This window comes from Sycon ciliatum, chromosome 2 (genome assembly GCF_964019385.1).
Source record: "Sycon ciliatum chromosome 2, ocSycCili1.1, whole genome shotgun sequence".
NCBI lineage: Eukaryota > Metazoa > Porifera > Calcarea > Leucosolenida > Sycettidae > Sycon > Sycon ciliatum.
The window spans coordinates 3388725-3403952 of record NC_088644.1 but is presented as its reverse complement, the minus strand read 5'-3'; the positions used below and the strand labels follow the sequence as shown (position 1 = coordinate 3403952).

The following is a 15228-nucleotide window of genomic DNA, read 5'->3' as shown; positions in this document are numbered from 1 at the left end:
TGCCCCCCCCCCCCCAGAGTACAATGATAACCCGGTCGGGGAGATGCATGTTCTGCAGGGCTGTGCTTGTCAGAAGTAATAGTTAGCAGCAGAGAGTGTGTGTGGCCTTGGCTGAGTAGAGCGGTGCACGCTGAGGTCACCGGTTGTGTTTTTAAGGATCGCCAAGATTACATTATGCGCATAGTAGGCTACGGTAGTGCGTGTACTGCAGTGATAGCCATTGGTGCTGCCGCAAGTGCAATAGTGCACCAAGCACAACACTGTATCGTTCACTATGCTGCATTGCATTCATTATACACTTCTTTTCACTCACAAGCGGCGCCGTGTAGATTTACATTGTACTTGTCCTCAACTGTATGGGAGTGCAATCTTGAATGATCCGTCCGTTGGACAGAACATCAGTCTGTACGGAAGGACATGACAAGAAGTGACCGGTGGCGGTGAGTGCTAACGAACCTACTCACTATCCAGTACAGCTCGCAACACTTGCTTGCACCTAAGACTAAGTCCTTGGGTGGGAAATTCTCCAGCCCTAGGTAGGCCCTAGGTACCGGAATATGCGCACACCGTGATTGACGATGTAGACCCCCGTACATCTATTACTAGTAACTACTGACTGTTCTTTCTTGTTGTAAGAAATACCTTGACAAGAAAACTACCGGTATTTAGAAAAGTGACACTGACAGACACAGTGTCAACCTGTCTCGACCACACGATCAGAACGGAGCCTGAGTCAGAATCAGAAACGCTCGGGTCAGTTTGCACTGTAGTCTTTCCATGATGGTGCGCCACGTCCCCCAGATCTGCAGAAGCTGCTGCACTGACAATGTGACATCTCCAACAAGTAACAACTAACATTGTCAACTATTACTTACTTGATTGAGCAGAAACATTGACAGGGCGAACCTGTGTATGCCCCTCGCGCCGCACGCTTAGAACAAAAGTACGACTTGAACTTCGCACCGCCCAACGCCTGGCTGTTCGATAACTAAACTTTCGATAGTCCAGTGTAGACTACCGGTAAATGATTATTCACTCCCGCGTAGATCTACAGTTTGCAGTTCGCAAGGTCTGGTTCTCAGAGTCGGCTGGCAGCATGCATTCCTAGGTGAAAATGTGATCTGCTTGAACAAACCAGACAAAGAGAGGCGCAAAGAGACTTGAGATTCATCATCAGTCTCTTCCCTTCGCCGCAAAGGCTAGGTTACGGGTATTGCACCGGTCTCAGCGAGATTTCATGCACTCATTCTTGTCACGGTTCACCGTTGAACTTTTTTGGCTGAGGCTCTGTAGCTCGTAGACTTTACACTTCACACTCTATTTCGATCAGGTTGATCGAGGTGGTAGACTTGCCAGCAGCCCGGAGAGCGTACAAATACGAGATGGCCGAGGTCAACTTCAATTCAGCATCGCACAGTGTCCAGCTGACGACCAGTAATCCGCATTCTTCCTCTCGTCACTCAACGCAGCGCTTCGGCACCTCCCTTCGTGTCTCAAAGTTGAGCTATTTCGTCAAGCGGCCAAAAAAAGTGACTAGGAGAGGATGTTTACCATGTGGCAAGAGACGCAGTGGCGAATATACAGAAATTGAAGGTGCTGATGAGGGCTCAGACTCGTCTGCCGCAGTGCTCAACGAGGTTTCCTTGGTCTTACCAAGCGGTGGGATGATGGCTGTTCTAGGAAACTCCGGTAAGCTACATGAGCGACATGATTATTATTATTCTTTTATTCCACGATGGCGTGACGCCAATAAGGATGATTGATAAGTGCGATAGAACTGGTACTAGCCAGAAACAGCTAGATGGAAATCGGGAGGCAAGAAGCAATGGATCATGAAAAACAAGCGGGGGCAATAACGTTAGCAGGGGTGATCGAGATAGTTAAAGGGGAAGTTAAGGCAAAAATTAAAATTTCACCAGTTGTAGTCTTCGGGGTGCTGAGTCGAATGGTCTTGGTCCGAGGAAGCTGAGACGCTCCCTTCCTACTTGAATCCCAATCGAACTCGCGCACTTCCACCGAAACTGGGTGACTGCGCCCTACGAGATGGGGATTTGTATGCAAAATGTCACTAAAAGCGCCATTTCGTTCTTATAAAAGCACGGATGACCGCGATTGGCCCATATGTTGTAGTCTTTGGGACGCTGAGTCGACTGGTTTTGGTCCGAAAAGGCTGCGATGCAGCGTTCCTCCTTTATTCCCAATCGAACATGGTTGAAGAAGCGGTCACGTGGTCCTGGGTGCCCAAATCACCTAGTCACCACGCCAGCAGGTGACAACTTTCACACCAAGGTTCAACTCGGGTTCAACTCGAGTGACAGGACTGCACCCAAAAAAGGTCAAACAGGCTAGTAAGTTGTACCCTGCAGGCACGGTGACCAGGTGACTGGTGTACGCAGGAGCACGTGACCGCTTCTTCAACCATGTTCGATTGGGAATAAAGGAGGAACGCCGCATCGCAGCCTTTTCGGACCAAAACCAGTCGACTCAGCGTCCCAAAGACTACAACATATGGGCCAATCGCGGTCATCCGTGCTTTTATAAGAACGAAATGGCGCTTTTAGTGACATTTTGCATACAAATCCCCATCTCGTAGGGCGCAGTCACCCAGTTTCGGTGGAAGTGCGCGAGTTCGATTGGGATTCAAGTAGGAAGGGAGCGTCTCAGCTTCCTCGGACCAAGACCATTCGACTCAGCACCCCGAAGACTACAACTGGTGAAATTTTAATTTTTGCCTTAACTTCCCCTTTAAAGCGGAAGTATACCCTAAAATCAAATTTTCACCAGTTGTAGTCTTCTGGGTGCTGAGTCGAATGGTCTTGGTCCGAGGAAGCTGCGACGCTCCCTTCCTACTTGAATCCCAATCGAACTCGCGCACTTCCACCGAAACTGGGTGACTGCGCCCTACTAGATGGGGATTTGTATGCAAAATGTCACTAAAAGCGCCATTTCGTTCTTATAAAAGCACGGATGACCGCGATTGGCCCATATGTTGTAGTCTTTTGGACGCTGAGTCGACTGGTTTTGGTCCGAAAAGGCTGCGATGCAGCGTTCCTCCTTTATTCCCAATTGAACGTGGTTGAACAAGCGGTCACGTGCTCCTGGGTGCCCAAATCACCTGGTCACCGCGCCAGCAGGCGACAACTTTCACACCAAGGTTCAACTCGAGTTCAACTCGAGTGACAGGACTGCACCCAAAAAAGGTCAAACAGGCTAGTAAGTTGTACCCTGCAGGCACGGTGACCAGGTGACTGGTGTACGCAGGAGCACGTGACCGCTTGTTCAACCATGTTCGATTGGGAATAAAGGAGGAACGCTGCATCGCAGCCTTTTCGGACCAAAACCAGTCGACTCAGCGTCCAAAGGACTACAACATATGGGCCAATGGCGGTCATCCGTGCTTTTATAAGAACGAAATGGCGCTTTTAGTGACATTTTGCATGCAAATCCCCATCTAGTAGGGCGCAGTCACCCAGTTTCGGTGGAAGTGCGCGAGTTCGATTGGGAATAAAGGAGAAAGGGAGCGTCTCAGCTTCCTCGGACCAAGACCATTCGACTCGGCACCCCGAAGACTACAACTGGTGAAAATTTGATTTTAGGGTATACTTCCCCTTTAAGTACACGTTCAAGATATCAGAAACCAGGGGGATGCGCGGAGCAGGAACAGGTACTGCTCAAAAGAAGACTGGATGCATTGTTTCGGAAAGAATTTCTACGAGGTTGGGTTGTGATGTCGATGGGGAGTGAGTTGTAGAGGGTGAGGGCACTGTTGATGGGGGAATCTCGGTGCCTGTTTGTGTGTGCGTGTCCGATGGAGTAGGTCCTTGTCTGTCGAAGGGTGTATGGTTGGTGTTGACGTTGTGGTGCAAGATGTGGCTGTTGCAGGTGTGGTGGGGAGGTTTGGTGGTGGATGTCCCATGCTAGTAGGACTTGTTTAACAAGGAGTCGTGAGCTAAGGGTGGGGAGCTTTGCATGATGGAGGAAGGAACTGTGGTGAACTGGTGCAAAGAGGGGAATCCGAAGGCAGATGCGTACAGCACGGCGTTGAATTCTCTCCAGTGTGTCCCGCTGTTGCTGTGTGGTGTTGGAGAGGGCAAGGCTGCCATATTCGAGAACGGGTCGGATGTAGGTCCTGTATATTAACAATAGGCTGGAAGCGTTCATTGTGCCACGTGTCTTGTGGAGTTGGTGTAGTAGTTTTTTGGCTTTGTTGGTGGTTTCTATGATGTGTTGGGTCCATCGCATATCGTCTTGGAGTGTAACACCAAGGTGCCTATGTTGGTGGACCTCTGCAGCCGAGTCGAGTGGAGCGTGATGTGGATGGTGTGTTGGGGTTGGAAGGAAAGGACGACGGTTTTCGTGGTGTTGACGAGGAGATGCCAATCCTTCAACCATCGTCCTGCTGCGTCCACAGCACGTTGGAGGAATGCAGCTGACAAATCCCTGGTGTAATGCGTCGCGATGAGTGCCGTGTCATCGGCGAACTGGCTGCATTTGGTGTGGGAGTTTGTACATGCTGGGGGGAGGTCGATCGTGTACACCAGGAAAAGAAGAGGCACCAGGACAGAGCCCTGGGGTACTCCAGCTGGAATGTATTTCCATGATGACAAAGCGGAGCCAACCTTGACGCGTTGTCGGCGGCGAGTCAGGTAGCTTGTGAGCCATGTAAGGGCAATGCCATGGACACCAAGGTGCTCGAGTTTGGCCAGGAGGCCAGCATGCCAGACTCGGTCAAAAGCCTTTGATAAGTCAAAGAAGCATGCTGACACTGCCTGACCGGCATCTCGGCTGGCGGAAATCTCATGTAGGCGGGAGAGCTGTAGTTCAGTACTATCCTTAGATCGAAATCCAGATTGGTCGGCCGGTAGGTGGGGCTCAATGTGGGTGTAGAGGCGTTGGTGAACAATCCTCTCCTGAACCTTGCTGACAACGCTTAGGAGCGAGATTGGCCTATAATTGGTGACCTCTGCACGATAGAGAGAGGGGGTCGGGGGGGGGGGGGGGGACATCACGTCGATGTCACGATCAGCAGGCACTATGATGCACGACGGACACAAGTCTGGCACACAACACACATAGACCAAGCGGGCCCGGGTCCAAGAGGTCACCAGTACAGTAGAGCAGGGAGTCGTAGATCCACAAACGGGGTTTGAACGACTCCCTGCTCTTGAGTTTCACGCACAAACGATCATCAGCCTCATAGCACAGTTGGCTGGCTGTAGATCCGGCACCATGAATCAAAACCCTAGCCTGGAGCAAATTACCGTCATGTCTACCATTGAACCTGAATCATACAAGACACTCGTGTAGTCTACCATTGTCCCTGAATCATGCAGTACACTCGCACCGAACAACTGGGTCTCTGCACAGTGCATGCATGTAGACTTGCACCGAACAACTGGGTATCTGCACAGTGCATGCATGTAGACTTGTCAAGTTGTGTTTGACTATAACAACATGATCACTGAGGCAGGGAGGGCCCACTGTAAGGAGCTAGCACTAGTAACAGTATTCCCAACAACCATACCAGGAACTGTGAGGACAGTGTCCATGGTCTACACGTACACCCTCTTTACTCTATACGAGGAGGAGGGCGGGTTTGTAAGATTAGACCCGGGTTCAATTGTACACACATGTAATCCTCTCCCTTTACAAAACAAGTTGCGGGTGTGATTAATCGATCGATCGGCGGTATCAAATAACAATTTGCAGGAGGGGCGGAAGCAGTTCTTGTTTTAGTTTTTACGTCGATACCTGTAGCCTTCCATACAATCACTGTGTGTGATACATAGGTGATACACGAATAGCAGGTACTTCAGTACACGACATGACCTATTAAACAGGAGGCACACACCCTTGGCCAAACCATTGGCCTGGTCATGCCCTAGCCCCTGAACCGGACTTGTCCTGCAGCCGCCGCCGCGGGCCAAACTTGCGACTTCTCTGTATCTGCCACTGCTTCAGGGAGTGGCAAGACTTCGCTACTGGATTGCATTGCTCAGCGGACAGTGAGTGGCAGTACAACCACTGGAACTGTCTTCATGGACTGCCAGCTAATGACACCAGCGCTGTTCCGCGCCCGTGGTGCCTACGTTATGCAGGATGACACATTGCTACCGTTTCTTACTGTTCGTGAGACACTGAGCTATGTGCTGAGACTAAGGCTGGCCTGTTCTAAGCAGGAACGTGAGGCAAAGGTGAGTTTCATCAGGGGCAATTATTTATACTAGCTCAGATGGATTGACAATATTAAAAATGATCTAAAGCACGCCAATATTGATATTTCTGACTGTTTTGAACTGGCTCTAGACAAGAAAGAATGGCTGATGCTTGTGGAAAAATGTGCTGCGCTTGCGTAGTTGTTCTTACTGCGATACGTTCTAACAATAATGAGATGCCTTTTGTCGGCTCTTCTGCCTGGATTTCGTTGACAGATGCGTTAAGCCCATGGATCCTTCCATGAGTGACATGCGAACTGTAACTATTATTATTATTATTAAGTAGTGGTTGCGACCTCGGCGATGATTAGTAAGAAAAGGGTTTGCTCCCCACACCGGAGCTCGCGCTATTCCGCCGACTTTACTTGACACAAGTCGGCGGAATAGCGCGAGCTCCGGTGTGGGGAGCAAACCCTTTTCTTCTTCTTCTTCTTATTATTATTATTAATATCTAACACACAACAGTGGATCAGTTCAGATTAGAAGCAGCAGTATGTGGTATGGGTGTGTTTGCCTCGGTGTGTGTGTGTGGGGGGGGGGGGGGGTAATTAATGCCAACATTTATACCCGGCAAGACAAACCGGATGATCAAATTGGTTACCCCCCCCCCCCCACACACACACACACCACACGTACCAAAAGAATTATTTTGGCTGATATTGCATGGCATGAATGTACTCGTGCATGTCTTGAAGAGGGAGAAGGAAGGCATGAAACGTGCACTGCAAGTACTACAGGTAGTAATGATTACCACCGCTCAATTGTGTTCTGCGCATACTGAACTAGATCGACAATATCATTTCCGAGCTTGGTCTCAAGTCCGTGGAGGACAGTATGGTGGGCGGCACTGAAATCCGGGGCATATCCGGAGGAGAGCGCCGACGGGTGAGCATAGCCATACAGCTGCTTATTGACCCAGGTAAGAAGCATTTGACCAGCAATCACGCTCCCGGACACTGAGGTACTAAGCAGTCATGGCATGCGATACCTGAGGGCTGATGCTCGTGCAGCACGTTGTGTATCACACTCAGAATCCGTCAGGACTAAAAGACCATGATTGTATTTACTACTGTCATGACAGTGAAAGGAGTCATAATATTATTACTAAACATAACACATGACGAAGTTTTCAGGGTGATAAGCTGTACAACAACTTTGCTTTACCAATGATGCTGGATTGCCATGGACTTAAGTCAATTGTTTTATCGGGTCATGGGATATACATGTTAATTCACTGCGAACCCGAGAAGGTAGCCTCGGAGCCTTCATTAGTCTGGCACACGCCGGCATGTGGTTGGGTGGATGTGCATGCACATGTGCATGTGTATATGTGTGCATGTGTGTTGATGTGCAGGCCTTCTCCTCCTGGATGAGCCCACGTCAGGCTTGGACAGTCACACAGCGCATCACTTGATCGTCATGCTGTCACAGCTTGCTGCAGCTAAACGCCACACCATTATGCTTACCATTCACCAGCCTCGCTCTGAAATGCTGGACGTATTTGACAAGGTAAGGGAGTACAACATCCTTCCGTGTGAGTGGTACTGTAAATCCGGAAGGTCTAACGACCAAAAAGTATAACGTTTTTGTAATTTTGGCATGATGACGTGCAGAAAGCTTAATTAACGACGGCTACCTGGCCACCCATCTGTATACTCATCTTTACACAGACATTTAGCGATAACGGGTTTTCAAATAACGAAAAATAATTGTGAAAGGAATTCGGGTGGACACACCCATTCCCAGAGCGCTGCACATCCGAACCAGTTCCGTTATTTTTACAACGTTAAAATAATTGGCCGTTAAAACGTTAGACTTTGTGACTCGTTAGACTTTCCGGTTCTACAGTACTTATTCTAGCCTTACGTAAAAAATTGGGGTTTCAATATTATTGTTACAAAATACACATGTAACCTTGGCCTGAGGTTACAATTACATTCACAGGAGCGTAAACTCCCCAGCCCCCAGCCAGGCACCAGTTCCAACCATGACAAGACGTTGAGATCAAAACTGCAACTCTCAAGTCCAAAACATTCTCTCCAAGCAAAAGGAAAAACCAGCATCATAACAGAGCGAGCCAGCGAAAAGATACGCATGCGTGTGTGCCTGTGAGTGTGTACAAATGACGTATGCATACATGTCATGAAGTAGAGTCACATTCCTAGCTACAATCAAGAGTGGAAATATTACTACGCCAAACGGAACATGTGCAACATGTTACACCTCCCCCCTCGTTACAGAGGGAACGATAGTGACCGAAAGTTACAAAGCTTAGAGCATATCCGTGATAGCTTTCTACATGAGAAAATTAAATACTGGAAAGTGAAATAGTGTGGCGCAAGTATGGTACAAGTGTAGTTAATCGGTGTGAGGTATAATGGAAAGTTTAGAAACTACTAATGCTATGTAAGTGGACTGTGAAACAGCAAGTGAAATGCTCGACATTATTCATACTAACCTAACAACAGGTAGGACTGTGTGAAATATGTGTATTTCTGAACTAAGAATGTACAATTTCTCAATAATCACACTGTACAGTCATAGACACTCACTGAGCAAACCTTGCTGGCGGCTGAATGTTTGCACGGTTCCGCAGATCATAGTGGTGCACAACAGGCACAGGTGCATGATTCAGTGCTGCGGCTGGTGGCGGCACCGGCGCAGCAGCAATTACTGGTGCAGGTGGCGCCTGCACTGGAGCCGGGATTGGTACTGGTTGCACATTATACTCAACATCAGGCGTATAGTCGGCAATAGAAGTCGGAGGCGAGTTCGGTACGAGCTCATTGGCACTTGCAGGCAGATCAGAGCCAGTCCAAGCCTTCAGACGGTCAACGTGAACAGTCTGGGTCGTGCCGGATTTGTCAGCTATCCGAAGTACTACATCGTCAACACGTTCTAGCACAGTGTACGGGCCTTTCCAAGGTCGATGGAACTTGGAAGTCGTACCTGGTTTGACGGCAGGAGAATGCAACCGAACCATGTCACCAACGTTGAGTTTCGGTTGTTTAGCGTGCTTGTCATAGTGGGCCTTCTGCCGTCGCTGGGCTGTTGCTCCAGCATCACGGGCATGCGAGAACGCTCGTTGTAGATTGCGTCGTAAGTTGATAACATACGTGTTCACATGGGAGCGCTCAGAGTCTGGTGACTGAAACATCACATCAACTGGCAGGTGGATTTCATGACCTAACATGAGCATCGCTGGCGTCTCCTTGGTCGAGGAGTGCACACTAGACCGATAGGCCAGCAGACAACGTTGCAGATGACGGTCCCAATTGGTGTGGTGGTCGTCGACGTGAGCAGCCAGCATTTGCTCAAGTGTGCGATTCATCCTCTCGACTAAGCCGTCACTCTGGGGCCGGTATGCTGTTGTACGTGACTTTCTGATATCCAACAACTGACAGATCTGCTGGAATAACCTCGACTCAAATTGCGCACCACGGTCAGAGTGCAGCTGGTATGGAATACCATAACGACAGAAGAAGCCGTCAACAAGGACATGTGCTACTGTTTCAGCAGTAATATTCGGTACAGGAAACGCTTCTGGCCACTTAGTGAAATAGTCACAAATGACGACTAAATACTTGTTACCGCTAGGCGTAGTAGGCAGTGGGCCCATAATATCAATAGCAACTTTCTCTAGCGGGAATGATGGGCGGTCTTGGACAAGCGGGGCTTTGGCCTTTGGTAGCGGTGCTTTGCGGCTCTCACAAATATCACATGCTTGGCAAAAATCACTAACTGCAGACGACATGAAGGGCCAATAACACCGCTTGCGAAGCTTGTCTTGTGTTCGCTCAATACCTAAGTGGCTTCCAGAGACATCAGCATGCACAGACTGAAGCATGCGGGATTGCAGAGACTGTGGTACAACAAATTGTAGGTACGGTGTGTCGCTATTCTCGGGGTGGTAAACCCGGTACAACACTCCATCAATCAGTCTAAGACGCTTCCACTGGCTCCATAATCGTATCAATGCAATAGACGCACCGTGCATGGCAGAATCACTACGCAGGGGCCTGTCAAGTAATGCCTCCTGCCAGCCGATCATTGTACTCACATCTGCATCTTCTAATTGAGCTCTGCGCAACTCTTCAACAGTGAAAGACTCACACCAATTGGGTGGCGACACTTCAGCATTGACTGTTACAGGATTACTATCAGGACTAGCGCTAGACAGGTGATTGACAACAATATTCTGCTCACCTACTCTCTGCTCGGGCGTTGGCGTCGGTGAGGTTGCGGTAGCCGGGCTGTGGTAGCGGAGTCTTGACAAGGCGTCTGCATTGACATGCTGCTTCCCGGGCCGATGTGTGACGACGTAGTCGAAGACGGCCAAACGCTCAATCCACCGGGCTAGAAGACCGTCCACTTCCCGGAACGAATGTAGCCAGATGAGCGCTTTGTGATCAGTTCGCAATGTGAACTGATTTCCAAGTAGGTAATGGCGGAAATGTGCAGTAAATGTGACAACAGCAAGCAGCTCCTTGCGTGTACTGCCCATGTTACGTTGGGATCTCGTTAATGCTTTGCTGGCATAGGCAATCACTACTTCCTCACCGTGACTATTGACTTGCGAGAGAACAGCTCCCATGGCGAGATCTGACGCATCAGTGTCCAGGATGAAGCGCTTTGCAGGATCAGGATATGTTAGAACAGGTGACTTGACTAGTCGGGACTTCAGTTCAGCAAATGCCTGTTCACACTCATGTGTCCAGTTGAAAGTGGCATTCTTCTGGGACAAACGGTTCAGGGGCTCTACAATTTCTGAGAAATGTGGCACAAAGCGGCGATAGTACGATGCGAAACCAACAAAGCTACGCACCTCTTTCAGTGATGTTGGGGATGACCAGTCTTGAACAGCCGTGAACTTGCTTGCGTCCGGTGCCACACCCTGCTCTGAGAATAAGAATCCCAGGTACGTGACTGAGGACTGAAGCAGTGAGCACTTCTTGGGCTTGATCTTGAGGCCAGCTTGACGAAGACGACTGAATATTGTTTGCAGACGACTCATGTGTTCCTCAATCGTTGATGAGAACACGATAATGTCGTCCAAGTAGACCAGACAGATATTGGGTACTAGGTCACCAAGGACCCGGTTCATGAGGCGTTGAAAAGTTGCCGGTGCGTTACACAGGCCGAACGGCATACGGTTCCACTCGAATAATCCGAACGGTGTCACAAACGCCGACTTAGCTTTGGCAGCTTCATCTATCTCCACCTGCCAATAGCCAGCTGCGAGATCTAAGGTAGAGAAGTAGCGTGCACCAGCCATAGCGTCGATAGCATCATCCACACGAGGAAGGGGAAAGGCATCCTTCTCGGTGATACTGTTCAACTGCCGGTAGTCGATGCATAGCCGGATAGATGAGTCAGGCTTGCGTACGACAACTATCGGAGCAGCCCAAGGGCTTCTGGATGGAGATATAATCTCATGATCAAGCAGTTGATCAACGTGCTGCTTTACCTCGGCTCGTTGACTGAGAGGAATTCGGCGGGGTGGCTGTCTCTTAGGTTGATCAGATGTAGTCTGGATGTTGTGTGTTACTACATCAGTCTTCCCAAGGTCGAATTGTCCCTGCGAGATGATATCGGCATTGTCGTTGAGCACAGTAGCTATAGCAGACTGCGCTTGCGGATCGAGGTGACGTAAGTCAAATAAATCGTCTGGCTCGGAAGGTGAGCAGCTCTCTTCCTGTACTGCGTTACAGCTATGCTCGTCAACAGAGGCAGCATGCGTAGGCGAATCATTGAGATCATCGTCAATGTAAATATCAGAATCAAATTCAGCAATTTGATAATTCTTCGGGACAGTTGTGGAATGAGGAAGAAAATTTTGTAGGCGAATCCAAACACGGCCAGCAGAGTCAGGAGTAGCCACCACACGTGACATAGCAGTGCTAAACTTGGAAATAAACTTCTCTGAAGGTGAAACAAAACCAGCAGAGCTAGGTAAATGATTATCATCGGTACGCAGCTGCGCTTGAACAATGACTTGTGTATATGCTGGTACAGTAACCGAATTAGCAAGATGAACACGGCAGACTACAGGATTAGCATTATGGGTGGGCTCTAGGGGTACATCGACACCGCCTGCATCGAGCATGTTGCGACCGAAATCAATTGTGCAGCCATGAGATTGCAAGAAGTCAATGCCGATTAGCACATCGGGCATAATGTCAGCAACAATGACTCTGTGGCGTACAGCAAGCTTGCCAGTTGCTAACAATACGACAGCTTCCCCGAGCACAGGGACAGAAGAATTATTTACCGCTTTAAGAACAGTATTAACGGGTGAGATAGATAAATGAACATTGTGATGAGAGAGAGACTTAGCAAAGCTGGTGCTCAACAACGTTACGCAACTGCCGGTGTCCACAAGCATGTTGGCTGGTACAGCCTCGACCGTGCCTTGGATCTGCACCGTGCTGTCGGACTGTGTTGCAAGACACGACAGAGGCAGGACAATCGAGCTGTCTGGACACTCGGCTGGAGTAGTTGTGCAGGCCTGACAAGTTGTCTCAGTAGGTAAGCAGACAGCCTCATGACACACCGAACACGGTTCACTCTGCTTACCGGTACATGGGTCCATTGGGGAGGTTGCTGACGGCGGACCCTGGCTGTCAGCGACGCTCAGTTTCCCCGACCGCGTCCACGACCCCGGTGACCACCACGGTTAGCCGGTGTGTATCTCTGGTGCGGACAGTCAGGTGCGAAATGCATTGTGCTGTCGCACACATAGCACCGCTTGGTGTCACCATCTCCACTCCGATGCAGATTAGTTGGCCTCTCCAGCGTGAGCCTGGAGATCTTGTCCTCCAGGGCTGCCATCCTCGACAGCAGGGCGTTGAGTGTAGGGTCACTGGGCTGAGATTGCACCGCACATATAACTGGGCTAGCTGCCTGCTGCTGCTGGTCTGCCTCCAGGATGCACTGAAAATGCATAGCCCGTCGGAGTGCATCATCCAATGTTGGTGGGTCCGTGCCACGAACATGCAGGCGCAGGTCCCTGCTGTCAAGGCCGGCTACAAAGGTGTCGCGCGCCAGGGTATCCTGCACTGCTCCAGCTACCGTGGGGTACGCCCGTCTACTGAGCCTGCGGACGACTTCCGCAAAATCCGACAGGGACTCGCCACGAATTTGCCGGCGTGACTGCAGCTCTGCTCTGAACGTGGGGATGAAGTTTGCGTCGCCGAATCGCTGTTCAAACGCCTGCAGCAGCTGGTCGAATGGGCCTGTCCTCGTATGGGCTTCCAAACTTTGGAAGTAAGACAGTGCGTGGCCGGTGAGGTACAACCCAATGTACCTGCCTTGGTCTGCCGGTGTCCAGTTGTTTGCATTCGCGACGAGGCGAAAATGGCCAATCCATGATGTCCAGTCGGCGTTGCGCTCGCCAGAGAATTTCTCTGGCGTGGCCCATGCCCGCATCTGCTGTTGTTGACGTGCTGGTTGTTGCGCTGGGCCCGGTGGTGGTGGTGGAGGGGGCGGAGGAGCGCCACCTTGCTGAGCCATCTCTACACGATCAATCTTCCACAAATAATTTGGTACGCGTGCTCTCACAAGACGTGGAATTCGAATTCGCTGCCACCACGTGTAACCTTGGCCTGAGGTTACAATTACATTCACAGGAGCGTAAACTCCCCAGCCCCCAGCCAGGCACCAGTTCCAACCATGACAAGACGTTGAGATCAAAACTGCAACTCTCAAGTCCAAAACATTCTCTCCAAGCAAAAGGAAAAACCAGCATCATAACAGAGCGAGCCAGCGAAAAGATACGCATGCGTGTGTGCCTGTGAGTGTGTACAAATGACGTATGCATACATGTCATGAAGTAGAGTCACATTCCTAGCTACAATCAAGAGTGGAAATATTACTACGCCAAACGGAACATGTGCAACATGTTACACACATACAGTCATGTCGAACAAGCAAGGTAGTTGCGTGATGTCTGCGACCTTCATCCTATTCATAAAGTTAGCTATAAAAAAATAAATAAAGCAGTGCTAGGTAGGCTGTGTGAGAAACGGATAGTCTGAGCATGACATCACTGTCTTGAGATGCTCCATCTTGGCATCTACCTTCTAGCCACAAGGCATCTACCTTCTAGCCACAAGTTCTTCATGTAGCTGTACCATTCACTTAAAAGTGTTTTTCCTCTGTCATGAAAAATTAATAATAATGTTGATCTACTGACTTAAGACTTTGTTTGTTTTCACACCCTAACCATGCCACTGATACACGCTGCCACACAGGTTATGATTCTATCCAGAGGATATACAACCTACGCAGGACCAGCGCATGTTCTGGTGGACTATTTCACCTCAATCGGTCACCCATGCCCGGCGTACACTAGCCCTCTGGACGAATACGGTCAGTGGTTGCAGGTCATAGCGAATAGATATTTTAAATCATATTATTAAATTAGTATACTGTCTAAGCTGACAGTGCCGAGAAGCTTTGTTCGGCTATCACTTCCACGTGTTATGTTATCATTATTTTACTTCACCATGTACAATGTCATGTAGTTCATGTCATTTAACCACTCATCAGACAGCACATAGACGAAATGGCCATACACTCTGGGTAACAGCCAAACCAATCTTCCCATACCGGTATAAGGAAAGACTTTCTGAAGAAGACCCATCATGGTCGAAACATCAAGTCGGTCGTGATCAGTTCTGTCCCCTGTGCAGTGGTCCAGTCACTTCTTTCTACTGTCAACGCGTGCCAGTCTATTGCATAGTACGCAGGCAAGGTTGCGCTTGTGGTGTGTTCAACATGTACATGCACTGTATGCGTGCTGCACCTCCACACCGACAACATGCAGTGGATAAATGCAGTGTGGACACACGCGACACACAGACCATGTACTCATCGATGGAGCGTATGAAGGAGCTAACCGAAGCCTACCGGGGATCAGATCTTGCCGAGAAGATGTCTCGCACCACACTTACTGAAGATGAAGACCCAGATTCGTTCAATTCATCACCGGTGGATCCCCTGAACAAGAGGA

The 15228-nt window shown here is 49.5% G+C and overlaps 1 protein-coding gene across 1 annotated transcript in view; it reads left to right on the top strand.

Annotated features, from left to right (window-relative positions):
* Window positions 1-1024: 1024 nt before the first annotated feature.
* LOC135808281 (ATP-binding cassette sub-family G member 5-like) overlaps window positions 1025-15228 on the top strand; it is a 22232-nt gene continuing 8028 nt past the window's right edge. The window contains exons 1-6 of the mRNA XM_065321447.1: window positions 1025-1689; window positions 5962-6194; window positions 7002-7134; window positions 7570-7724; window positions 14468-14585; window positions 15043-15228. The exon at window positions 15043-15228 is cut by the window's right edge and continues 40 nt beyond it. Coding sequence (XP_065177519.1) covers window positions 1383-1689; window positions 5962-6194; window positions 7002-7134; window positions 7570-7724; window positions 14468-14585; window positions 15043-15228 — 1132 coding nt within the window. The 5' untranslated portion in view covers window positions 1025-1382. The remainder of the gene's footprint in view (window positions 1690-5961; window positions 6195-7001; window positions 7135-7569; window positions 7725-14467; window positions 14586-15042) is intronic.